Source organism: Taeniopygia guttata, chromosome 25 (assembly GCF_048771995.1).
Source record: "Taeniopygia guttata chromosome 25, bTaeGut7.mat, whole genome shotgun sequence".
NCBI classification, from domain to species: domain Eukaryota; kingdom Metazoa; phylum Chordata; class Aves; order Passeriformes; family Estrildidae; genus Taeniopygia; species Taeniopygia guttata.
Genome location: NC_133050.1, coordinates 7,649,805 through 7,674,680, shown reverse-complemented (window position 1 = coordinate 7,674,680; position 24,876 = coordinate 7,649,805). Strand labels below are relative to the sequence as shown.

Here is a 24,876-nt window from a genome sequence, read left to right as displayed (position 1 = left end):
CGGCCGCTTCACTTCCGCGATGCCGGCGGAAGTGGCGTTGCGGAAGCCGCGCCCGTTTCCGGGGCGGCCCCGCGGTGCCGACGTGGAGGTTCCGGGTGGCGGCCGGGCCGGGCTGGCACCATGCTGACCAAATTCGAGACCAAATCGGCGCGGGTGAAAGGTGGGAAACGGGACAGACCGGGAAAAGCAGGGACAGACCGGGACAGACCGGGATAAACCGGGATAAACCGGGATAAACCGGGATTTGGGGGTGGCGGAGGCGGAATTCCGAGGGGAAGATGGAGCCCGCTCATAACGGAGAATCCTGAACCGATCCCGGAAAGGATCCGGGAAATTGGGGATGGGATCCCGGGAATTGGGATGGGATCCCGGGAATTGGGGATGGGATCCCGGGAATTGGGGATGGGATCCCAGCGGGAATCCGGGATCCGATCCCAGCGGAGATCCGGGATCTGATCCCAGGGGGGATTTGGGATCTGCCAGGGGGATTTGGGATCTGATCCCAGGGAATGGGAACAGCCTCGAGCTGTGCCAGGGTGGGGAATTTGGGATGATTTTTCCATGGGAAAAGGGTTGGGAAGCAGCGGAAGGCGCTCAGGGAGGCTGGATCCCATCCCTGGAGGGAATTCCCGGGATTTGTGTGCTGGAATTCCCGAGATTTGTGTGACAGAATTCCCGAGATTTGTGTGCAGTTCTCAGGGTTTTCCTTCTGCTTTCCCAAGGTTTTCTGTCTCCTTTCCGGGGGGGGGGGGGGTTTCCATCCTTTTCCTGCCCTTTCCCAGGTTTTTTTCCCCCCACTCTTTCCCAGTTTTCCCCGGGATTTCTCCAGGATTTCACCCTGAATTTTCCCCAGTTTTTTTCACAGTTTCCCCCAGGATTTCCCCATGATTTTCCCCAGGATATTTCCAGGATTTTCTCCAGGGTTTTCCCGTTTTTTTCTTTGCACTTTCCCCGCCCTTTCCTAGTTCTTTTCCCAAGGATTTTGCCAGGATTTTCCCCAGGATATTCCCAGTTTATCTTCATTTTTTTTCCCCAGTTTTTTCCTCGCCCTTTCCCAGTTTTTACCCAATTTTCCCCCAATTTCCGCCCCCGATTTTCCCCATTTTTTTCCCAGTTTTTTTCCCCAGTTTTCCCCATTTTTTCCCCAGTTTTCCCATGTTTTCCCTCGCTCCCCAGGGCTGTCGTTCCACCCGAAGCGGCCGTGGGTGCTGAGCAGTCTCCACAACGGCGTCATCCAGCTCTGGGACTACCGCGTGGGCACCCTGCTCGACAAGTTCGACGAGCACGACGGTGGGAGATGGGGAAAAACGGGGAAATTGGGAATTCCGGGCGAAATCTGGGAATTCCAGGGGGAAAAATGGGAAAAATCTGAGGGAAAACCAGGAAAAATCTGGGGGAAAACGCAGAAAATCTGGACAAGAATGAGGGAAAATGGGAAAAACCAGGCAAAAATCTGAGGAAAAATGAGAAAAACAAGGAAAAGATCCAGGTAAAAATTAAGGGGGGGGAGGAAAAAAGGGGAAAATCTGAAAGAAACTGAGGAAAAATGAGGGAAAAATGAAGGGAAAATGGCAAAAATCCAGGGGAAAACAGGAAAAACCAGGGAATAATCTGGGGGAAATGGGAAAAGCGGGAAAATGCAGGGAAAATCCGATAATTCCGGGTTTCCTGGCAGGGCCGGTTCGCGGCATCGACTTCCACAAGCAGCAGCCGCTCTTCGTCTCTGGCGGCGATGACTACAAGATCAAGGTGACAATTCCCTTTTTTCCCTTGTTTTTCCTTTTTTTTCCCCTTTTTCCCTTTTCCCTCCCTTTCCCCCCCCATATTTTTACACTTTCCCCCCTGTTTTCCCCTTTTTTTCTCTCCATTTTTGTCCCATTTTCTTTCAATTTTTCCCTTATATCCCGTTTCCTGTTTTCCCCTTTTTCCCATTTTCCCCCATTTCTTCCCCCATTTCTTCCCCCATTTTCTTCCCATTTTCTTTCATTTTCCCCACCTTTTCCCCCTTTTTTCCCATTATCACCCCCTTTTTCCCCATTTTTTCCCGTTTTCCCCCATTTTTCTGGAGCTTGGGAAGGGCTGCCATGAGGAAACCCAGGATTAAAAATCGGATTAAAATGGGAAAAGGGCAGAGAAATCTGGGAACAAATGGGAAAAATCCTGGAAAAAAGCGGGAATTGGGCGCTGGGGCTGTCTGGGCTGGGAATCCCGGGAGTTCCGGGAATGTTTCTGGGAATTTTTCCGGGATTTTCGGGAATGCAGGTGTGGAATTACAAACTGCGGCGCTGCCTCTTCACCCTGCTGGGCCACCTGGATTACATCCGCACCACCTTCTTCCATCATGTGAGTGCTGGGAATGCCGGAATGACGGGAATTCCGGGGGTTCCGGGGATTCTGGGAATGCTGGGAGTCTGGGGTTTTCTGGGAATTCCGGAAATTCCAGGAATTCTGGGAATTCCGGGGCTGTCCTGGGGTTCTGGGATGTCCTGGGAATTCTGGGGATTCCAGAGTTTTCCTGGGAAATCAGGGATTCTGGGTTTTTCTGGGCGTTACGGGTTTTTCTGGGGATTCTGGAGTTCTGGGAATTTGGGGTTATCCTGGAAATCTGGGATTTGTGGGACTCTGGGAATGTGGGATCTGTGGGGAATGTGGGGATGTGGGTTCTCTGGGATCCGTGGGAATGTTGGAATGTGGGATCTGTAAGAATGTGGGAACTCTGGGAATGTGGGATTTGGGAATCTGGGAATTCTGGGAATGTGGGATGCGCCGCTCCCTCCCAGCCCATCCCGTTTCCCAGGAGTATCCCTGGATCCTGAGCGCCTCTGACGACCAAACGATCCGAGTGTGGAACTGGCAGTCGCGCACCTGCGTCTGGTGGGAGCGGCGATCCGGGAATCTGGGAATTCTGGGAATTCTGGGAATTCTGGCTGACCTTCCCTGGGATAAATCTGTCCTGGGATCAAACCTTCCCTGGGGTTCTGGGATTCCCTGGGATCAACCCTTTCCTGGGATTCTGGGATCTATCGTTCCCTGGGATAAACCTGCCCTGGGATAAACCTTTCTTGGGGTTTTGGGATTCCCTGAGAATCCGGGGATAAATCTTCCTTGGGATTTTGGGATCAGTCCTTCCCTGGGATGAACCTGCCCTGCGATTTCCTTGGAATTCTGTTTGGATTTCCGGGATTTCCTTGGAATTCTTCCCCGGGATTCCTGGGATTTCCACGCAATTCTGTTGGGATTCCTCGGTTTTTAATGGAATTCTGCCATGATCTCCGCGGAACTCCGCTGGGATTTTTGTGGAATTCCGCCGGGATTCCTGGTTTTTAATGGATTTTGAGGGGATTCTGTCGGGATTCCCGGGATCCTGTCGGAATTCCGTGTTTTTCCGGGGTGGCAGCGTGCTGACGGGGCACAACCACTACGTGATGTGCGCCCAGTTCCACCCCAGCGAGGACCTGGTGGTGTCGGCCAGCCTGGACCAGAGCGTCAGGGTCTGGGACATCTCCGGTGAGATTCCATAAAAAAACATGGAAAATGGGAGTGGGAGGGAGCAGAGCGTCAGGGTCTGGGACATCTCCGGTGAGATTCCTGGGAAAAACATGGAAAACCGGGAAAAACCACGGGAAAACAGAAATGGGAATGGGTGTGAGACGCCTCTGGTGAGGGACCCAAAAAATGTTGGGAATGAGGGGCTGGAAATGGGAACGGAGGGTCCTGAGGGAGCTGGGGGCGATCCCAGAGAAAAGGGGATCCAGGGAGCCTGGGATCTGATCCCAGGGGGGATTTGGGATCTGATCCCAGGGGGATTTGGGATCTGGTCCCAGGGGGGATTTGGGATCTGATCCCAGGGAATGGGAACAGCCTCGAGCTGTGCCAGGGTGGGGAATTTGGGATCATTTTTCCATGGGAAAAGGGTTGGGAAGCGCTGGGGTTGGATCCCATCCCTGGCGGTGTCCGAGGTATTCCCGGAGATGGAAAATCAGGGGAAACCTCTGGAATTGCTGGATCCGGGTGCTGATCCCGGGTTTTTCCCGGTTTTCCCGGGTTTTTCCGGGCTCCCCACCCGCAGGGCTCCGGAAGAAGAACCTGGCCCCCGGCGCGGTGGAGTCGGACGTGCGCGGCATCACCGGCGTCGACCTCTTCGGCACCACCGACGCCGTGGTCAAGCACGTGCTGGAGGTGCCGGCATTCCCAAAATCCCCCGGAATCCCTGGGAATCCCTGGGGGATCCATGAAATCTGTGGGGAATCCAAGGGAAATCCATGGGGAATGGGAAGCAATCCATGGGGAATCCATGGGAGTCTGTGGGAAATTCCTGGAAAATCTGTGGAAATCCATGGAGAATTAATGGGAAATCCGTGGAAACCCGTGGGAAATCCATGGGGAATTAATGAGAAATCCACGGGAATCCATGGAAATCTATAGGGAATCCATAGGAATTCGTGGAGATTTAATGGGGAATCCATGGCATTTCCATGGGGAATCCATGGAAGTCCGTGGAGAATTAATGGGAAATCCCTGAAAATCCATGGGGATCCATGAGAAATGGGAAGAAATCCATGGGGAAGGGCAGGAAAACCATGGAGAATCCATGGGAAATCTATGAAAATGATGGGAAACCTGGGGGAATCCATGGAAATCCATGAAGAATTAAGGGGAAACCCATGGAAAATCTGTGGAAAATCCATGGGGAATCTGTGGAAATCCATGGGGAATTACTGGGAATTCCATGGGGAATCGGCGGGGAATTTTTTTTCCTGGGATTCCGGCTGATTCCCGGCGTTTTTCCCGGGATGATTCCCGCATCCCAGGGCCACGACCGCGGGGTGAACTGGGCCGCCTTCCACCCCTCCATGCCCCTGATCGTGTCCGGCGCCGACGACCGCCAGGTGAAGATCTGGAGGATGAACGGTGAGAAAAACGGGAACAAAAACAGGGAAAAATGGGGAAAATGGGAACAAAACATGGAAAAATGGGAACAAAATGGGAAAAAAAATGGGGGAAAATGGGAAAAAATGTGTCCAAGACCTGGGAATTGGCCACGTGCTGGGCTGGGTTCTCCCTTTCTCCAGTGCTTTTTTTCCCAGTTTTTTGTCGTTTCTCCCCATTTTTTCATGGTTTCTGCCCATTTTTTCGTCGTTTCTCTCCATGCCCCTGGGGTTTCTCCCCATTCCATGAGTTTTTCCCTGGATTTCCCCCCGGGATTGCAGAGTCCAAGGCCTGGGAGGTGGACACGTGCCGGGGCCACTACAACAACGTCTCGTGCGCCGTGTTCCACCCACGGCAGGAGCTGATCCTCAGCAACTCCGAGGACAAGAGCATCCGCGTGTGGGACATGTCCAAGCGGTCAGTGCCCCATCCCCGGGATGGGAATGAGCCCTGGGAATGTCGGGAATTCACGGAATTCCCAGATTTTCCCTCCCTCCCCCAGGACCGGTGTCCAAACGTTCCGGCGCGACCATGACCGGTTCTGGGTTCTGGCGGCGCATCCCAACCTCAACCTCTTTGCTGCCGGTGAGTCCTGGAATTCCAGCTGGGAATCCCAGAATTCCAGCCGGGAATCCTGAAATTCTGGCTGGGAATTCTGAAATTCTGGCTGGGAATTCTGAAATTCTGGCTGGGAATCGCAAAATTCTGGCTGGGAGTCCCCCAGTTCTCGTTCTCAAATTCCCGGCAGTTTTCTCTGGAATTCCTGCTGTAATTCCGGGTTTTTCCCTGGAACTCTGGCTGTGATTCCAGGTGTTTTTCCCTGGAGTTCTAAGTGTTTTTCCCTGGAATTCCGGCTGTAATTCCAGCTGTAATTCAATTCCCATGTTTCCCCAGGGCACAATGGGGGCATGCTGGTGTTCAATTCCCATTTCTCTCCCCTGTTCCCATCCCAAATTCCCGGCAGTTTTCCCTGTAATTCAGGCTGTAATTCCAGCTGTAATTCCGGGTTCTTCCCCGGAATTCCGGCTGTAATTCCGGCTGTAATTCCGGCTGTAATTCCCAGGGCACGACGGGGGCATGCTGGTGTTCAAGCTGGAGCGGGAGCGGCCGGCGCTGGCCGTGCACGGGAATTCGCTGTTCTATGTCAAGGAGCGGTTCCTGCGGCAGCTCGACTTCAGCAGCTCCCGCGACGTGGCCGTCATGCAGCTGCGCAGGCAGGGAGCCCCAAAATCCCCGAAATCCAGCCCAAAATCCACCCCGAAATCCCCAAAATCCACCCTGAAATCCACCCCAAAATCCACCCTGAAATCCACCTCAAAATCCACCACGAAATCCCCAAAATTCACCCTGAAATGCCCAAAATTCATCCCCAAATCCACCCCAAAATTCATCCTTAAATCCACTCTGAAATTCACCCTGAAATCCACCCTGAAATCCCCAAAATCCACCCCAAAATTCACCCTGAAATCCATCCTGAAATCCCCAAAATACACCCTGAAATCCACCCCAAAATTCACCCTGAAATCCATCCTGAAATCCCCAAAATCCACCCTGAAATCAACCCCAAAATCCATCCTGAAATCCCCAAAATCCACCCTGGAATCCACCCCAAAATCCCTGAAATCCACCCCAAAATCCACCCCAAAATTCACCCTGAAATCCACCCCAAAATCCCTGAAACCCACTCTGAAATCCACCCTGAAACCCACTCTGAAATCCCTGAAATCCACCCCAAAATCTGTCCTGAAGTCCACCCCAAAACCCATCGTGGAAATCCCCAAAATCCTTCCCAGAGAATTCCCAGGACAATTCCCGTTTTTCCCTCGGCAGCGGCTCCAAGTTCCCGGTGTTCAGCATGAGCTACAACCCGGCCGAGAACGCCGTGCTGCTCTGCACCGTGAGTTCTAAAATCCCAGTTTTGGGGAAAATCCCCGAAATTCCCGAGCCTGTGGGGGAAACCCCTCCAATTCCACTTTATTCCTTGGAAAAATCCCTCAAATTCCTGATTTTTGGGGCAGAAAATCCCTCAAATTCCTGATTTTTGTGGGGGGAAGAATCCCTGAAATCCCTGATTTTTTTGGAAAATCCCTGATTTTTGGGGAAGAACCCCTGAAATCCCTGTTTTTTGGGGGAAATCCCTGATTTTTGAGGGGAAAAAATCCCTGATTTTTGGGGGGAAAAAAATCCCTGATTTTTAGGGGGAAAAAAATCCCTGATTTTGGGGGAAAATTCCTGAAATCCCCGTTTTTCTCCTGCAGCGAGCCAGCAACCTGGAGAACAGCACCTACGACCTGTACACCATTCCCAAGGATGCAGATTCCCAAAATCCCGACGGTGGGTGTGGCCTGAGCTCCCAAAAATCCCGGAAATTCCCACCCCCATCCCCCCTTGGCTTTCCCTTCATTCATCCTTAAAAATCCCTTTTTTTTTTTACCCCAAATCCTCTTTTCCCCCGGATTTTCAGCAGCTTCCCCTTGAAAAATTCCGCCTTTTCCAGCCCCCCATCCATATTTTATCAGGAATTCTCCTTTCCCTTCCCAAATTTTCCTCCCAGCTGGAGATTTCCTGGCTGTGTCCAGAGCTGATGGATCTCAGGCGGATTTTTGGGATGTTTCATCCAAAACAAACCAAAAAAACCCCTTTAAAAGCGACAATCCCAGGAATTATTTTGTTTTCCCTTCCTGGCAAATTCCACTTTTTTTGGTTTTTTTTGAGCTGGGAATTTACGATTCCAAGGAATTTACGACTCTGGGCCGTGATTGAGTGGGGTAAAATTCCCAAATTCTGTTTTTTTTTGTCTTGCTGTTAAATCCCAGCTGCTCCCCCTGCCAGGGAGGAATGATGGATTTGGGGATTTTCCAGGGATTTACGGATTCTGGAGGCTTTGGAGCTGGGAATATTTCCCTGCTGGGCTGGATTTGGAGAGAAAAATTCATTTTTTCGGGACGTTTTTCCAGCTGGGATATTGGGAAGATCAATCAAATCCCTGGGTTTGATGGAGGAGCAGCTGGGGCCCAAAAAAAATGAGGGAAAAGGAAAATTCCGCTGCCGGAGGAGGGAGAGTTGGGGGAAAATGCCTCAAATCCCTGAGTTTTTGGGGTAATTCCCCTAAATCCCTGAGTTTTTGGGGAAAAATTCCTCAAATCCCTGAGTTTTAGGGGGAAATCCCTCAAATTCATGATTTTTTGGGAAAAACCCCACAAATCCATCATTTTTTGGGAACAATCCCTCAAATCCCAGAATTTTTGGGAGAAACCCCACAAATCCCTGAGTTTCTGGGATAATTCCCTCAAATCCCTGAGTTATAGGGAAAAACCCCACAAATACATGAATTTTTGGGTAAAAAAATCCCTTAAATCTATGATTTTTTTGGAAAAATCCCTCAAATCCCTGAGTTTCAGGGAAAATTCCTCAAATCCATGAATTTTTGGGGAAGAATCCCTCAAATCCCTGAGATGTTGGGGGAAATTCCCTCAAATCCCTGAGTTTTTGGGAAAAATCCCTCAAATCCATGAATTTTTGGGGTAATTCCTGGGCTGGCTTCCCGGGCTGATCCCGGTTTTTGGGTGGCAGCTCCGGAGGGGAAGCGCTCCTCGGGGCTCACGGCCGTATGGGTGGCCCGGAACCGATTCGCCGTCCTGGACAGGATGCACTCGGTGAGATCCCGGGAAAAACTGGGAAAAAAAATGGGAAAAACTGAGAGAAATTGGGGAAAACTGGGAAAAAATGGGGAAAAGTGGGAAAAACCGAGAAAAACTGGGAAAAAGTGGAAAAATTTGGGAAAAAAGTGGAAAAAAAAACTGGGAAAAACTGGGAAAAGTTGGGAAAAAACAGGAAATCCAGATAACAAGGATTGGACTCAGGGGGGACCTTATCCCAATAGGAAACGGGTTGAGAAATAGGGATAAGGGGGGTTGGAGCCAGAGGAACTTGATCCCAAATAAAAAGGGCTGGGAAAAGCAGGAGATTGGGGTAATGGGGATCAGATCCAGAGGAGCCTGATCCCAAAAAAAAAGGGTTGGGAAAAACAGGAATGGGGCTGGAGCAGCTGGAAAGGGAATGGAGAATCCTGAGGGAGCTGGGGGGTGATCCCAGAGAAAAGGGGGATCCAGGGGGGATTTGGGATCTGATCCCAGGGGGGATTCGGGATCTGATCCCAGGAAATGGGAATGGCCTCGATCTGTGCCAGGGTGGGGAATTTGGGATGATTTTTCCATGGGAAAAGGGTTGGGAAGCGCCGGAAGGGGCTCAGGGAGGGTTGGATCCCATCCCTGGAGGCGTCTGAGGGATTCGTGGGATTTGGGTTGGGTTTGATGCTCCTGGAGGGCTTTTCCATCCTCCCAAAATCCCGGAATTCCGGGGAAACCCCGGTTCCCAACCCGACTCTCTGTGCCCCCTCAAAAACAGAGGGAAAATCCTGGAAAAACCCAACTCTGCTTCAACCCAAAGGGCACAGAAACCTCCCCATGTTCCTTAAAACCCCCAAAATGTGGGAATTCTCTTCCCGGGGGCAGATCCTGATCAAGAACCTGAAGAACGAGATCACCAAGAAGGTTCCGGTTCCCAACTGCGACGAGATTTTCTACGCGGGCACCGGGAACCTGCTGCTGCGCGACTCCGACTCCATCACCCTCTTCGACGTCCAGCAGAAAAGGTGGGAATTCCCTGGGAATTCTCCGGCAGTTCTCCGGGAATTCCGCACCTAAAGCCTGCTTGTCTGTGCCAAATCCCAGGTTTTTCACCCTAAATCCTGGGGTTTTCCCCCTAAATCCCATTCTTTTTTTTCATGTAAATCCTGCTTTTTTTCCCCCCCTAAATCCTGTTATTTCTTTCCCCCCTTAAATCTTGGGGGTTTTTTTTGATTTTTTTCACTGTAAGTCCTGCTTTTTTTTTTTTTTAACCCCTAAATCCTGGCGCTTTTTCCCCCTAAATCTCATTTTTTTTCACTGTAAATCCTGCTTTTTTTTTTTACCTCTAAATCCTGGGCTTTTTTTCCCCTAAAATCTCATTCTTTTCACTGTAAATCCTGCTTTTTTTTAATCCCTAAATCCTGGGTTTTTTCCCCTCCCTAAATCCAGTTTTTCTCCCCTTAAATCCCATGTTTTTCACCCTAAATCCTGCTTTTTCTACCCCAAATCCTGCTTGTTCCTGTGGAAAGCTGGGAAAGGCTGGAGAAGGGATCTGCTGGGGATTTTGGGGATCCCCTGGGGGTTTTTGGGATCCCGGCGATCCTGGGGCTGGATTTTGGTCTGTTCCCGATGGCGGATCCGGGGTTTTCCCAGGACTTTGGCCTCGGTGAAGATCTCCAAGGTGAAGTACGTGATCTGGTTGGCCGACATGTCCCACGTGGCCCTGCTGGCCAAGCACGGTGAGCTCGGGGAGAATTCCCATTCCCGTTCCCATCCCCGTTCCCATCCCCGTTCCCATCCCTATTCCCATTCCCATCCCCATTCTCATTCTAATTCCTGTCATTCCCATTCCATTCCCGTGATCCCCTTGTTCCTGCCATTCCCGCCATTCCCGTTATTCCCCTGATCCCCCGGTTCCTGATGTTCCCTTATTCCTGTGATCCCCTGCTTCCCTCATTCCTGGTTCCCTGATTCCCTGATCCTGATTCCCTCATTCCCAGTTCCCCGATTCCCTCATTCCCAGTTCCCTGATTCCCGTGATTCCCGGTTCCCACCATTCCCTGATTCCCTGATCCCGTTCCCACCATTCCCTAATTTCCTGTGATTCCCAGCTCCCTGATTCCCTGATTCCCGGTTTCCTGATTCCCTCATTCCTGTGATTCCCGGTTCCCTGATTCCCACGATCCCTGATTCCCGATTCCCTGATTCCTGTGATTCCCAGTTTCCTGATTCCTGTGATCCCCAGTTCCCTGATTCCCTCATTCCCGTGATCCCCAGTTCCGTGATTCCCTCATTCCCGTGATTCCCAGCTCCCTGATTCCCTGATTCCCGGTTCCCTGATTCCCTCATTCCCCTGATTCCCCGATCCCCGGTTCCCTGGTTCCCGATCCCGTTCCCGCCGTGCCGTGATTCCCGTTTCCCGCAGCCATCCTGGTGTGTAACCGGAAGCTGGAGTCGCTGTGCCAGATCCACGAGAACGTGCGGGTCAAGAGCGGCGCCTGGGACGAGAGCGGCGTCTTCATCTACACCACCAGCAACCACATCAAATACGCCGTCACCTCGGGGTCAGCCGCCACCCCGGCATTCCCGGGAATTCCCCGGCATTCCCGGGAATTCTCACTGCGATGGTTGGGAGGTCCCTGAGATGGCCAAGATCCCAGGATGGCCAGGGCTTCCCTGGGATGGCTGGGAATTCCCTGGGATGGCCGGGGGTTCCCTGGGATGGCTGGGAATTCCCTGGGGTAGTTGGGAATTCCCTGGATGGCTGGGAATTCCCCCTGGGATGGCTGGGAATTCTCACCAGGACGGCCGGGAATTCTCACTGGGAGCTTTCCCCCCGGAATTCCCCAGGATGGCCAAAAATTCTCCCCGGGATGGTCAGGAATTCTCACCAGGAGCATCCCCCTGGAATGGCCGAGAATTCCCCCCAGGATGGCTGGGAGTTCTCTCCAGGATGGCCGGGAATTCTCTCTGGAATGTCCCCTGGGATGGCCGGGAATTCTCACTGGGATGGCCGGGAATTCTCACGGGGAATGTCCCCCTGAAATGGCCGGGAAATCCCTTGGGGGTGGCCAGGAATTCTCACTGGGAATGTCCCCCTGGAATGGCCGGGGATTCCAGCCGGGAATTCCTGCCGGGAATTGTGACCGGGAGCGTTCCCGCGCAGGGACCACGGGATCATCCGCACGCTGGACCTGCCGATCTACGTGACGCGGGTGAAGGGCAACAACGTCTACTGCCTGGACCGGGAGTGCCGGCCCCGCGTGCTCAGCATCGACCCCACCGAGTTCCGCTTCAAACTCGCCCTCATCAACAGGAAGTACGACGAGGTCAGGAAATCCGGGAACACACGGGAATCCGGGATTGGGAATGGGGGAAATGGGGCGAGAAATGGGGCTGGGAATGGTGGAGAATCGGGGTTGGCAGTGCCAGCCCCGCGTGCTCGGCGTCGACCCCGCCGAGTTCCGCTGCGAACTCGCCCTCAGCAGCAGGAAGCACGACGAGGTCAGGAAATAAATCTGGGAATGGGGGGAATGGGATTGGGAATGGACAAAAAGAGGAACGGCCTTTCCTGAGGGATTTTGGGACTCCTTTTCCCGAGGGATTTTGGGCCTCTTCTTTCCTGAGGCATTTTGGGAATCTCCTTTCCCAAGGATGGAAGATCGTTTCCCAGGGATGGAATCTCCTTTCCCGAGCGATTTGGGGATTCCTTTCCCGTTGGATTTTGGGAATCCTTTCCCAAGGGATCTTGGGCCTCTCCTTTCCTGAGGGATTTTGGGACTCCTTTCCCGAGGGATTTTGGGCCTCCTTTCCCGAGGGATTTGGGGATTCCTTTCCCGTAGGATTTTGTGAATCCTTTCCTGAGGGATTTGGGAATCCCTTCCCGAGGGATTTTGGGAACCCGCTCCCTTCCGCAGGTGCTGCACATGGTGCGGAACGCCAAGCTGGTGGGGCAGTCGATCATCGCGTACCTGCAGCGGAAGGGCTACCCCGAGGTGGCTCTGCACTTCGTCAAGGACGAGAAAACGCGCTTCAGCCTGGCCCTGGAGTGCGGCAACATCGAGGTGAGCCCGCCTTCCGGGACGTTCCGGGGTCTTTTGGGAATGGTTTTGGGGAAAACGCGCTCCAGCCCGGCCCTGGAGCATGGCAGCACTGAGGTTACGCAACCACGGGGCTGCCTCGGGAGATTCCAAAGGATTTTGGGATACTCTGGGATGTTTTGGGACGTTTTTGGCCGTTTTGAGGTGGTTGTGATGCTCTGGGAAGTTTGGTTTTGGATGGTTTGGGATGGTTCTGGGTTGTTTTGGGACATTTCCTGGCACAGATCGCCCTGGAAGCTGCCAAGGCCCTGGATGATAAAGGCTGCTGGGAGAAGCTGGGCGAGGTGGCCCTGCTGCCATCCCTGCTCCTGTTCCCCATTTCTGACCCCATTCCCGATCCCTGTAACCCCTTTCCCGATCCCTGTAACCCCGGAATTCCCTGGCACAGATTGCTCTGGAGGCAGCCAAGGCCCTGGATGACAAGGGCTGCTGGGAGAAGCTGGGCGAGGTGGCCCTGCTGCAGGGGAACCACCAGGTGGTGGAGATGTGCTACCAGCGCACCAAGAACTTCGACCGCCTCTCCTTCCTCTACCTCATCACCGGCAACCTGGAGAAGCTGCGCAAGATGATGAAGATCGGTGAGTGCCGCCGGGCCGGCTCCGGGCGGGATCGCTGCCGGCTCCGGGCGGGATCGCTGCCGGCTCCGGGCGGGATCGCTGCCGGCTCCGGGCGGGATCGCTGCCGGCTCCGGGCGGGACCGCTGCCGGCTCCGGGCGGGATCGCTGCCGGCTCCGGGCGGGATCGCTGCCGGCTCCGGGCGGGATCGCTGCCGGCTCCGGGCGGGACCGCTGCCGGCTCCGGGCGGGACCGCTGCCGGCTCCGGGCGGGATCGCTGCCGGCGCCGCGGCTGATTCCCGCGTTTCCCACCAGCCGAGATCCGCAAGGACATGAGCGGCCACTACCAGAACGCGCTGTACCTGGGGGACGTGGCCGAGAGGGTGCGGATCCTGCGCAGCTGCGGCCAGAGTGAGTCCTGCCCGCGGGATGGAGGGAGGCCTTCCCACGGGATGGAGGGAATTCCGGGAGTCCTTCCCACGGATGGAGGGAATTCCGGGAGTCCTTCTCGATGGGATGGAGGGAATTCCAGGAGTCCTTCCCACGGGATGGAGGGAACTCCGGGAGTCCTGCCCACGGGACTGAGGGAATTCCGGGCATGGGGAGTCCTTCCTGGTGGGACTGAGGGAATTCTGGGAGTCCTCCCCATAGGATGGAGGGAATTCCGTGAGTCCTTCCGACGGGATGGAGGGAATTCTGGGAGTCCTTCCCACGGGATGGAGGGAATTCCAGGAGTCCTTCCCATGGGACTGAAGGAATTCCGGGAGTCCTTCCCAATGGGACGGAGGGAATTCCGTGAGTCCTTCCAACAAGATGGAGGGAATTCCGGGAGTCCTTCCGACAGGATGGAGGGAATTCTGGGCACGGGGAGTCCTCCCGATGGAATTCTGGGCACAGGGAGTTCTTCCCAAAGGGAATTCTGGTCACGGGGACTCATTCAGAATGGCATTGCAGGAATTCCCGGCATGGGGAGTCATTTCTGAAGAGAATTCTGGGCACAGGGAGACCTTCCCGATGGAATTTTGGGCACGGGGAGTCATTCCCAAAGGGATTGCAGGAATTCTGGGCACAGGGAGTCCCGTTATTCCCGTGGCCTTTCCCGTTTTTCCAGAATCCCTGGCGTACCTGACGGCCGCCACGCACGGGCTGGACGAGGAGGCCGAGAGCCTGCGGGAATCCTTCGATCCCGAGAAGGAGACGGTGGGAACGCTGGGAAAACTCCAGGAAAACTCTGGGAATGAGGGAGGGAGGGGATGGGGATGGGGATGGGGATGGGAGAAATCCTGGGAAACTCCTGGAATTTGGGATCCAGTGGGGAGAACTCCTGGAAAACTCCTGGATTTCAGGAAGGAGGGGATGGGGGCTCCTGGAATACTCCAGGAATTTGGGGAGGAGGGAGGGGATGGGGGCTCCTGGAAATCTCTGGGAATTCTGGAGGCGGTGACAGCAGAAGGCAGCTCCTCTCCGGGCTCCCGAGGAACGGGCTTTTCCCGGTGCTGTGTCCCAGATCCCGGCCGTGGATCCCGAGGCGCGGCTGCTGCAGCCGCCGGCCCCAGTGCTGCCCCTGGACACCAACTGGCCCCTGCTGACCGTGTCCAAAGGCTTCTTCGAGGGCTCCATCGCCGGGAAAGGTCGGCATTCCCGGCATTCCCGGCGTTTGGGATCAGCCCCGTGAGCTTCCTGCACGGAATGTGCTGGGAATGGCGGAAAAGGGGCTGGAAAACTGGGGAAGGAGGTGGGGTGTGAGGCACTGGGAATGGGATCAGGAATGGGATTGAGGCCTGGGAATGGGATCAGGAATGGGATTGAGACCTGGGAATGGGATCAGGAGTGGGATTGAGGCCTGGGAATGGGATCAGGAATGGGATTGAGACCTGGGAATGGGATCAGGAATGGGATTGAGGCCTGGGAATGGGATCAGGAATGGGATTGAGCCCTGGGAAGGGCCAGGGCCATGTCTGGGTGTGGGAAATCACGGAATGAGCGGCTAGAAAAGGAAATGGAGAATCCTGAGGGAGCTGGGAGGGCTCAGCCTGGAGAAAAGGGGGATCCAGGGGGAATTCTGGGCTCTTCCAGGGGGAATTTAGGATCTGATCCCAGGGAATGGGGCAGGACAAGAGGGAACGGCCTTGAGCTGTGCCAGGGTGGGAAATTTGGGATGATTTTTCCATGGAAAAAGGGTTGGGAAGCATTGGAAGAGGCTCAGGGAGGGTTGGATCCCCATCCCTGGAGGTGTCCATTGAATTCCTGGAATTCTGGGGATGAACCCCACGACCCAGAGGTCTTCCCCCTCTCATAAATCCCGAAATTTCACAGAATTCCACCCCCATTTGTGACAGCACGGCGGCAGGGTGGGGTTTTCCCCTCATGGAACTCTTTCCCGAGGGTCTTTCCCTGTTTTTTTTAGGGAAAGGAGGAGCCCTGGCCGCTGACATCGACATAGACACCGTGGGCACTGAGGGCTGGGGCGAGGATGCCGAGCTGCAGCTGGATGAAGGTGGGAAAATCCCGGAATTTCCCTTGGGAAAACTCTGCTTTGGGATCCCGCTGACATTCCCCGCTCCCTGCAGACGGATTCGTGGATGCCGGGGAAGGATTCGGAGAGGAAGGAATGGGAAAAGGGCAGGAGGAAGGAGGAGGATGGGAAGTGGAAGAAGATTTGGATCTTCCCCCTGAGCTGGTAGGAGAATCCTGGGACACCCCAGCCCTGATTCCTCAGGAATTTGGGAAGTGGGGAATGTTCTGTGGGAAGGTCCAGCTAGGATTTCAGCTGGAATTCTGGGATTTTCCCCCAGGATGTCCCCGCCGGCTCCACGGGAATAGCCGAGGACGGATTCTTTGTGCCTCCCACCAAAGGCACCAGCCCAGCCCAGGTAAAATCCTGGATTTCCTTGGAAAGGGAATTCTCTCCTTTTCCCCTTCTTTTTTGTTTTTTTTTTTTTGGGATTTGCGAGCCCAACATGGGAATTCCATTGTGGGAACTCTGCCCATCCCAATCCCACCTGGATTCCCTTCCCTTCCCCCTTTCCCAGGTGTGGTGCAACAATTCCCAGCTCCCTGTGGATCACATCCTGGCAGGATCCTTCGAGACAGCCATGAGGGTGAGTTTTCCATGGAATTTTTTATGGAAAAATGCCTCCTTTCCCCCTTACTTCGCCTGCTGCACCCCAAATCCTGGCTTTGTGTCCATCCGGGGATGTTCCATTCCCGTTTTCCTGCGGCTATGACGCAGAGCGAGGCCTGGGCGCTGCCTGATCCAGGTTTTCCCAGCTCAATCCATCAATCCCGATTTTTTTTCCCCCTCAGCTGCTCCATGACCAGGTGGGAGTGACCAACTTCGGGCCCTACAAGCAGCTCTTCCTGCAGACCTTCTCCCGGGGCCGCACGACGTTCCAGGCGCTTCCCAGCCTCCCCGCCATGTACGGATACCCGCACCGCAACTGGTGAGCACCGGGACACGGATTTTCCGGGCTGTTCCTGGGAGAAATCCCGGATTTGTGGGGTTGGGAATGAGCTCAGCCAGTCTGAGCCGGGCACTCAGAACTCAGAACTCCAGGAATTCCTTGGGCGGCTGCAGGGATGGGGAGGAGACAGAATTCCCGATTTGTGGAGAGAGATGTGGGGGGCTGAGCTCAGGGCGAAATCCAGGGAATGGCCAGGGCTGAATCCTCATGGAATGAGGGGCTGGGAAGCGTCCAGGGAACGGAGCTGGAATGGCTGGAAAAGGGAATGGAGAATCCTGAGGGAGCTGGCGGGGCTCAGCCTGGAGAAAAGGGGGATCCAGGGGGAATTTGGGATCTTCCAGGGGGCATTTGGGATCTTCCAAGGGGGACTTGGGATCTTCCGGGGGGAATTTGGGATCTTCCAGGGGGGATTTGGGATCTTCCAGGGGGGATTTGGGATCTGATCCCAGGGAACAAGAACGGAATGAGAGGGAACTCCTCAAGCTGCACCAGGACAGGTTTAGGTTGGATATTGGAGGAAATTTCTCCATGGAAAAGCATTGGGAACCATTGGAAGGGACTCAGGGAGGTGCATTCCCATCCCTGGAGGGAATTCCCAGGAATTCCCGAGCTGCTTCCATCCCACCCTCACAGAGCCCGCACGGAACCCTCGCCGCCGCACTCCCGCCGATCCCGAAATCCGTAATTTTAATTTTTCAGGAAGGAGGCCGGGCTGAAGAACGCGCTGCCGGCCGTGGGGCTGAAGCTGAACGACCTGATCCAGCGGCTGCAGATCTGCTACCAGCTGACCACGGCCGGCAAGTTCGAGGAGGCCGTGGAGAAATTCCGGCTGATCCTCCTCAGCGTGCCCCTGCTGGTGGTGGACAACAAGCAGGAGATCGCCGAGGTAAGGGGATTCCTGAGGGGAAAAACATGGGAATTGCTGAGGGGGAAATGGGGGATTGCTGAGGGGGAAATGGGGGGATTTGTGAGGGGAGAAATGTGGGAATTCCTGAGGGGGAAATGTGGGAATTTGTGATGGGGGGAATGGGGGATTGCTGAGGGGAAATGGGGGATTCATGAGGAGAAAAATGTGGGAATTCCTGAAGGGGGGGAAATGTGGGATTCCTGAGGGGGGAAATGTGGGAATTCCTGAGGGGGAAATGCGGGAATTCCTGAGGGGGAAAATGTGGGAATTTCTGAGGGGGCAATGGGGCATTGCTGAGGGGGAAAATGTGGGAATTTCTGTGGAAGAAATATGGGATTCCTGAGGAGAAAAATGTGGGAATTTCTGATGGGGGAAACATGGAATTTGTGAGGGGAAAATGTGGGAATTCCTGAGGGAGAAATGTGGGAATTTCTGAGGGGGAAATTGTAGGATTCCTGAGGGGGAAATATGAGATTCCTGAGGGGGAAATATGGGATTCCTGAGCGGGAAATATGAGATTGCTGAGGGGGAAATACGAGATTCCCGAGGGGGAAATACAAGATTCCCGAGGGGGAAATATGGGATTCCTGATCCCAGGGTGTCCCCAAGGAAGGGTTTGATCCCCGGCTTTGTCCCGCAGGCGCAGCAGCTGGTCGCCATATGCCGGGAATACATCGTGGGGCTGTCCATGGAGATCGAGAGGAAGAAGCTGCCCAAGGAGACGCTGGAGCAGCAGAAGAGGATCTGTGAGGTGAGGGAATTCCTGAGGGAAAAATACGGGATTCCTGCCTTGAAAAACATGGAATTCCTGATGGGGGAAACGCGGGATTCCTGCCCTGAAAAACATGGAATTCCTGAGGGGGGAAATGTGGGAATTCCTGAGGGAAATATGCGGGAATTTCTGAGGGGAAAAGGTGGGAATTTCTATGGGGAAATGTGAGAATTCCTGAGGGGGGAAATGTTGGAATTCCTGAGGGAAATATGCGGGAATTTCTGAGGGGAAAAGGTGGGTATTTCTATGTGGAAATGTGAGATTCCTATGGGGGGGAAATGTGAGATTCCTGAGGCGGGAAAAATCTCACTGGAAATTTGTCATTCTGCCTTCAACGCAAACACAGCAGGGAAAAGAGGGATTCCCTGTCGCAATTCCCATTATTCCCGAGGATTTTGACCGGCTTTCCCGTGCTTTCCCTGGCAGATGGCTGCCTACTTCACGCACTCCAACCTGCAGCCCGTGCACATGATCCTGGTGCTCCGCACCGCCCTCAACCTCTTCTTCAAGCTCAAGAACTTCAAGAGCGCCGCCACCTTCGCCCGGCGCCTGCTCGAGCTCGGCCCCAAGCCCGAGGTGGCCCAGCAGGTGGGACCCCAATGGCCTGTCCCCAGATGTCCCCAAATGTCCCCAAGGGCCCTGTCCCCAAATGTCCCCAATGGCCCTGTCCCCAAACCCAGCAGGTGAGACCCCAATGGCCTGTCCCCAAATGTCCCCAAGGGCCCTGTCCCCAAATGTCCCCCAATGGCCCTGACCCCAAACTCAAGGTGAGGCACTCAGATGAGGCCCTCAAGTTGGGAAACACTGTTTTTGGGGTGTCCCTGTCCCCAGACCCCACTGTGACCCTCTTTGTGGTGTCCCCAAACCCCACCATGACCCTCTTTGTGGTGTCCCCAAACCCCTGCCATGATCCTTTGGGAATTTCTGAGGGGAAAATGTGGGAATTTCTGAGGGGAATTGTGTGATTGCTGAGGGGAGAAATATGGGATTCCTGCCCTGGAAAACATGGAATTCCTGAGGGGGAAATGTGGGATTCCTGAGGGGGGAAATGTGGGATTCCTGAGGCGGGAAATGTGGGATTCCTGAGGGGATAATGTGGGAATTTCTGATAGGGTAATGTGGGAATTTCTGAGGGGGGTAATGTGGGAATTCCTGAGGGGGTAATGTGGGATTTCCTGAGGGGAAATGGGGGATTGCTGAGGGGGGTAATGTGGGAATTCCTGATAGGGTAATGTGGGAATTCCTGAGGGGATAATGTGGGAATTTCTGATAGGGTAATGTGGGATTTCCTGAGGGGGGAAATATGGGATTCCTGAGGGGGGAAATGTGGGAATCCTGAGGGGGGAAATGTGGGATTCCTGAGGGGGTAATGTGGGAATTCCTGAGGGGGTAATGTGGGATTTGCTGAGGGGGTAATGTGGGATTTGCTGAGGGGAAATGGGGGATTGCTGAGGGTGTCCCTGTCCCCAAACCCCCATGACCCTCTCTGGGGTGTCCCCGTTCCCAGACGCGGAAGATCCTGGCGGCGTGCGAGAAGAACCCGGTGGACAGCCACCAGCTGAACTACGACCAGCACAACCCCTTCGACATCTGCGCCGCCTCCTACCGGCCCATCTACCGCGGCAAGGCCCTGGAGAGGTGTCCCCTGAGCGGCGCCTGCTACAGCCCCGAGTTCCGCGGGCAGATCTGCCGCGTCACCACGGTGAGGGCGGCTGGGGACAGCTGGGGACAGCCAGGGCTGGGAGCAACTGGGGCCGGGAGCTGCTTTCAGGGGTCACTGCTGTCCTTCAGGGGGTCACTGCTGTCCTTCAGGGGGTCACTGCCGTCCTTCAGGGGGTCACTGTTGTCCTTTAGGGGGTCACTGCTGTCCTTCGGGGGACATTTTGGGGTTCCACAGGGGGTTTGGGGTCTTTCCCACAGGGGAGGCCTGGGGGAGTTGGGTCTGGAGGAGGCTGAGGGGGAATCTCATCCATCGGTGAAAATACCTTCAATCTCCATGAAAATACCTCAAAAATCCTCAGAAATCTCTGCAATATCTCCAATATCTGTGGAAATATCTCCAAAATCCCCAAAAATCTCTCTTCTGAGAGGGGATTTGGGCTCTGGAGCGTTTTTCCCCCAAGGGAGGCCTGTGGGACTTGGGCCTGAAGGAGGCTGAGGGGGAATCTCATCCATTCATGGAAATATCTCAAATATCCCCTCAAATCCCTCAAATTCCCACACAAATCCCTCAAATTCCCACACAAATCCCTCAAATTTCCACACAAATCCCACAAATTCACACCCAAATTCCGCCAGGGGATCTCAGGCCACTCCCAAACCCTTCCCAGTGCTCCCAGCAGAGGCCCAGCCACACACCCAACCCCTAAATCCCTAATTTTCACCCGAATCCCGAATTTCCACCCCTGAATCCTCCCTTTGTCCCTGCAGGTGACGGAGATCGGGAAGGACGTTCTGGGGCTGCGCATCAGCCCTCTCCAGTTCCGCTAGGAATTCTCCTGGATAGGGAAATTCCCACTGCCCCATCCCAGCTTTCACCCCTGGGCCATTCCCATCCTCTCTTCCCGGTTTTTCCCCGCTCTGGAATGCCAGATTGAGGTTTTTTCCCCTCATTTAGAAGGATTTTTTTTTCCTTGTTCCCAGAGCGGTTTTCCTGTGCTTTTATCCCAAATTTTTTCCGGAGGGGGAAGGGGGGGGGGCTCTTCCCAAATCCGGGTTGTGACACAACCAACTCTGCTCACGTCAAAATCCCCAGAAACTGCTCGGAAAACCTGGGATTGGCTCTGTAAATCCCGAATCCAGGGAAATCCTGCTCCCTCTGGAAGTGCTCCGTGTTCCTCGACTCCTTCTGTTGTCGTCATGGCAACTTAATGAGCTCCCCTCGTTAATAAACCTCGTTAATCACCTGGATGCTCCTGGTTTGCAGCTCAGGACACACCAAATAAAAAATTGGAATTTAATCCCTTTTCCCAGCTCTGCTTGGAGAGCTGGGAATTTCCCAGAGGACAGGATCGGCACTCCTGGGCTGACTGGGAGCTGGGCGTGTTAATTAGTGGAGTGTAATTAACGCCTCAATTAACCCCGAGGGCTTGTCCTGCATTCCCAGGTGGAGTTTTGTCCTTTGGCCCCAGGGCACGGAAAAGGCTCCGGGATTCCCAAATTTGGTTGGATCCTGATCCCTGCAGGATCCAGGGATGCAATTCTGGGGATTGTCCTGCCAGGAATGTCCAGGGCGTGGAATGAGGGACTGGAGCCACTGGAAAAGGGATTTGGGATCTGATCCCAGGGGGGATTTGGGATCTGACCCAGGGGGGAATTGGGATCTGATCCCAGGGGGGAATTGGGATCTGATCCCAGGGAATGGGGCAGGACAGGAAGGAATGGGCTCGAGCTGTGCCAGGGTGGGAAATTTGGGATGATTTTTCCATGGGAAAAGTGTTGGGAAGCAGCGGAAGGGGCTCAGGGAGGGTTGGATCCCATCCCTGGAGGGAATTCCTGGAATTCGGAGTGGGTAAGGATCACTTTGGGATTCTTCCCCCCCTCACTGATCCCAGAATCCCTCAGGGTCTTCAACCTTTTATTTATCCATAAAAAAGCGGGGAAAAAAGGGAATGGGGGCATTCCATCACTTCCAGCATTCCCTGGGGCGTTCCAGGGATCCAGGGCAGACCCGGCGCCTCTGGATTCAGGGGTTGGGGGATTTGAGGATCAGGGAGTCGTGGCAGGCCACGGCGATGCCCCCGATGAGGTTCAGGAATTCCTGGAAATCCAGCTGCCCGTCGCTGTTCATGTCCAGCTTCTTCATCATCCTGTCCACCACGCCCGGGTCCTTCTGGTTCTGCAGAAAAACGGGAATTTCGGTGCCTGGGGTGAGGGGAATTCCCTGCCCAGGCAGCGCTGGGAGCTCACGGGATCCTGGAATGGCTGGGGATGGAAAATCCCTGAACAGCCGTGATCAGTGACGTTCCCACAATCCCTCAATCCGCTCCAGATCCCATCCCGGCACATCCCCAGGGCTGGGAGCCCCTGGATCATCTCATCCCATTGATCCCATCCATTCCATTGATCCCATGATCCCATCCCATCCCATTGTTCCTATCCCATTGATCACATCCCATCCCAACCCATTGTTCCCATCCCATTCCATTGACCCCATGGATCCCATTGATCCAATCCCCACCCCATCCATGGATTCCATTTATTCCACCCTATCCCCTTCATCCCATTGATCCCATCCTAGTTCCATGGATCCTACTGACCCCATTCCAGTTCCATTGATCCTGTCCCAATCCCACTGATCCCATCCCAATCCCATGGATCGTATTGATCCCATTCCAGTTCCATTGATCCCGTCCCAATACCACGGATCCCATTGATCCTATCCCCATTCCAATCCCATTGATCCCATCCCAATCCCATGGATCCTATTGATCCCATTCTAGTTCCATTGATCCTCTCCCAATCCCACTGATCCCATCCCAATCCCATGGATCCTACTGATCTCATTCCAGTTCCATTGATCCCATCCCAATCCCATGGATGCCATCCCAATCCCACAGATCCCATGGATCCCACGGATCCCATCCTATCCCACGGATCCCATCCCATCCCACTGATCCCGCCCCATCCCGTGGATCCCGAGGATCCCAGCCCACATTCCCGGACCTTGGTGAAGGCGGCCAGCTCGGTGTCCATGAAGGCGCGGAATTCCCGCTTGGAGAGGGTGACGGAGCTGCCCTCGCGGCCGGCGTAGCGCTGGAACACGGCCAGCAGCGACTCGATGCAGCGCTCCGTCTCCGTGGGCTGCGGGGCAAATCCCGGGATTCGGGGTGACGGGGGGCAGGGACCCCTGTGCCCATTCCAGGAGTAATCCCGGGTTTTTTTTGGGATGAGGGAAGGGCTGGAGGAGTATCCCGGTTTTTTGGAGATGAGGGAAGGGCTGGAGGAGTATCCCGTTTTTATCGGGAAGTGGGAAGGGCTCAGCCGGACCCGTTCCGCCGCATTTTTCCCTGGATTTCGCTCCTTGGCACAGCGGGAAGCGGAGCGGGAGCGGCTCCTGGAAAATCCCCCGGGGAGGCGGCGGATCCGGCCGGGCCGGATCCGGCCTTCGGCTGAGGCGCGTTTTTGGGAGATAATCCCGTTCTTCCCCGTTTTCTCCCCATTCCTCCCCACCCCACCCCGGTTTTCCCCTGGTTTTCATCCATTTTCCCCGTTTTCTCTGTTTTTTCCCCGTTTTTTTTCCTGGTTTTCTCTGCTTTTTCCTGTTTCTACCCGATTTCTGCCCCGGTTTTCCCCCCGTTCCCACCCCAATTTTCCGCTCGTTTTCCCCCTGTTTTTTCACTGTTTCCCCCCTGTTTTTTCACTGTTTTCCCCCGTTTTTTTCCGTTTCTTTCTAGCCGTATTTCCCCTTGGGACCACGCCCTAACCCCTCCCCACTCCAATTTTGGGACGTTTTGTGCGAAAATCTCCTTTCCCCTCCCCTTCCCCCTCTGGAATCACCTCTCCCACATCTGCCGGACCCTTTTCACTTTTCCCTGGAAATTCCATCCCTGGGGACCATCCCTGCCTCCGTCCCGCTCGGATTTTGGGGCGTTTTGCGGGAAAACCTCCTTTTCCCTCGCTCCGGGTCCGTTTCCCCCCGCAAATTCCCGGGAATTCCTCACCATGGCTGGGACAGCGGCGGCTCCGCTCCGCTCTGGAGTTGTAGGATCGGGAAAAAGCTCGGGGAAAGTTCGGGAGCCCCGCCCGGGCTGAGTCAGCGCCGGCCGCGTTGAGCAATTCCCGTTTCCAGCGGCAACCGCGGCTCCTCCCGAGCCTCCGGAATGTGCCCGGCCCGGCTCCGGGGCTGCGCGGGCATTCCCAAATCCTGCTCCGTCCCGGAGCATGGGAGCGGGGGGAAAAAAATCCCAAAAATCTTAACGGGGAGGTTGGGGAAAAAAGGGGGGAAATTTCATCAAAAATCTTCCCGGAGAGCCTGGAGCAGGAGAAGGGGAAATGCCAAAATATTCAGGAGGAGGCCGGAGAAGGAAAAAGGGAAAAAATCCCTAAAATATTCACGGGGAGCCTGGAGCAGGAAAAAGGGGGAAATCCCAAAAATCTCTGGGGGTGTCTGGAGCAGAGAGGGGTTAAAAACCAGGGAGCAGGATGAGTTTTGGGATCTTGGGAATTTCTCCAGGACTGGCAGCTGTGGCACTGCCCCTGGCACTGCCACCGAGCCCTGCCAGTGTCACTGTTCCTGTCCCCGGCATTGTCACTGAGCTGTGCCACTGCCCCTGGCCCTGTCCTTGTTCCTGTTGCTGTCACCAAGTGCCAGCACTGTCCCAGTTCCTCTTCCTGGCCCCATGTCTGCCACTGTCACCGAGCCGTGTCTGTTCCTGTTCCTGTTCCTCTTTCTGTCCCATCCCTGTCCCTGTCCCTGTCCATGTCCCTCCTGTCCCTGTCCCCGTCACTCGGGGACAACGCGGGGACAGAGCCCTGGGAGAGCCCCTGGCTCTGGCCTGGAGTGGGATGTGGGATTGGG

The 24,876-nt window shown here is 54.7% G+C and overlaps 2 protein-coding genes across 2 annotated transcripts; one reads left to right on the top strand and one right to left on the bottom strand.

The window, feature by feature from the left end:
* The first annotated feature begins 3 nt into the window (after positions 1-3).
* Positions 4-21,266, top strand: COPA (COPI coat complex subunit alpha). The gene is made up of 33 exons (XM_030291160.4): positions 4-160; positions 1,177-1,290; positions 1,676-1,749; positions 2,263-2,343; positions 2,798-2,874; positions 3,398-3,507; positions 4,070-4,179; positions 4,812-4,911; positions 5,211-5,346; positions 5,432-5,514; positions 5,993-6,143; positions 6,760-6,826; positions 7,188-7,263; positions 8,503-8,585; positions 9,444-9,583; positions 10,212-10,297; positions 10,984-11,122; positions 11,725-11,887; positions 12,476-12,622; positions 13,047-13,236; positions 13,529-13,624; positions 14,325-14,413; positions 14,721-14,844; positions 15,621-15,710; positions 15,784-15,893; positions 16,009-16,086; positions 16,246-16,314; positions 16,520-16,656; positions 17,377-17,563; positions 18,225-18,335; positions 18,783-18,944; positions 19,864-20,058; positions 20,787-21,266. The coding sequence occupies exons 1-33, from the start codon at positions 121-123 to the stop codon at positions 20,844-20,846; spliced, it is 3,675 nt and encodes a 1,224-aa protein (XP_030147020.2). The 5' UTR covers positions 4-120; the 3' UTR covers positions 20,847-21,266.
* Positions 21,267-21,916: 650 nt separating this feature from the next.
* Positions 21,917-24,256, bottom strand: S100A11 (S100 calcium binding protein A11). Its single transcript, XM_030291163.4, has 3 exons — positions 24,020-24,256; positions 23,022-23,159; positions 21,917-22,194 (listed from the first exon to the last, which is right to left on the bottom strand). Exons 1-3 carry the CDS (start codon positions 24,239-24,241, stop codon positions 22,042-22,044), a joined length of 513 nt encoding a protein of 170 aa, XP_030147023.3. The 5' UTR covers positions 24,242-24,256; the 3' UTR covers positions 21,917-22,041.
* Positions 24,257-24,876: the final 620 nt, after the last annotated feature.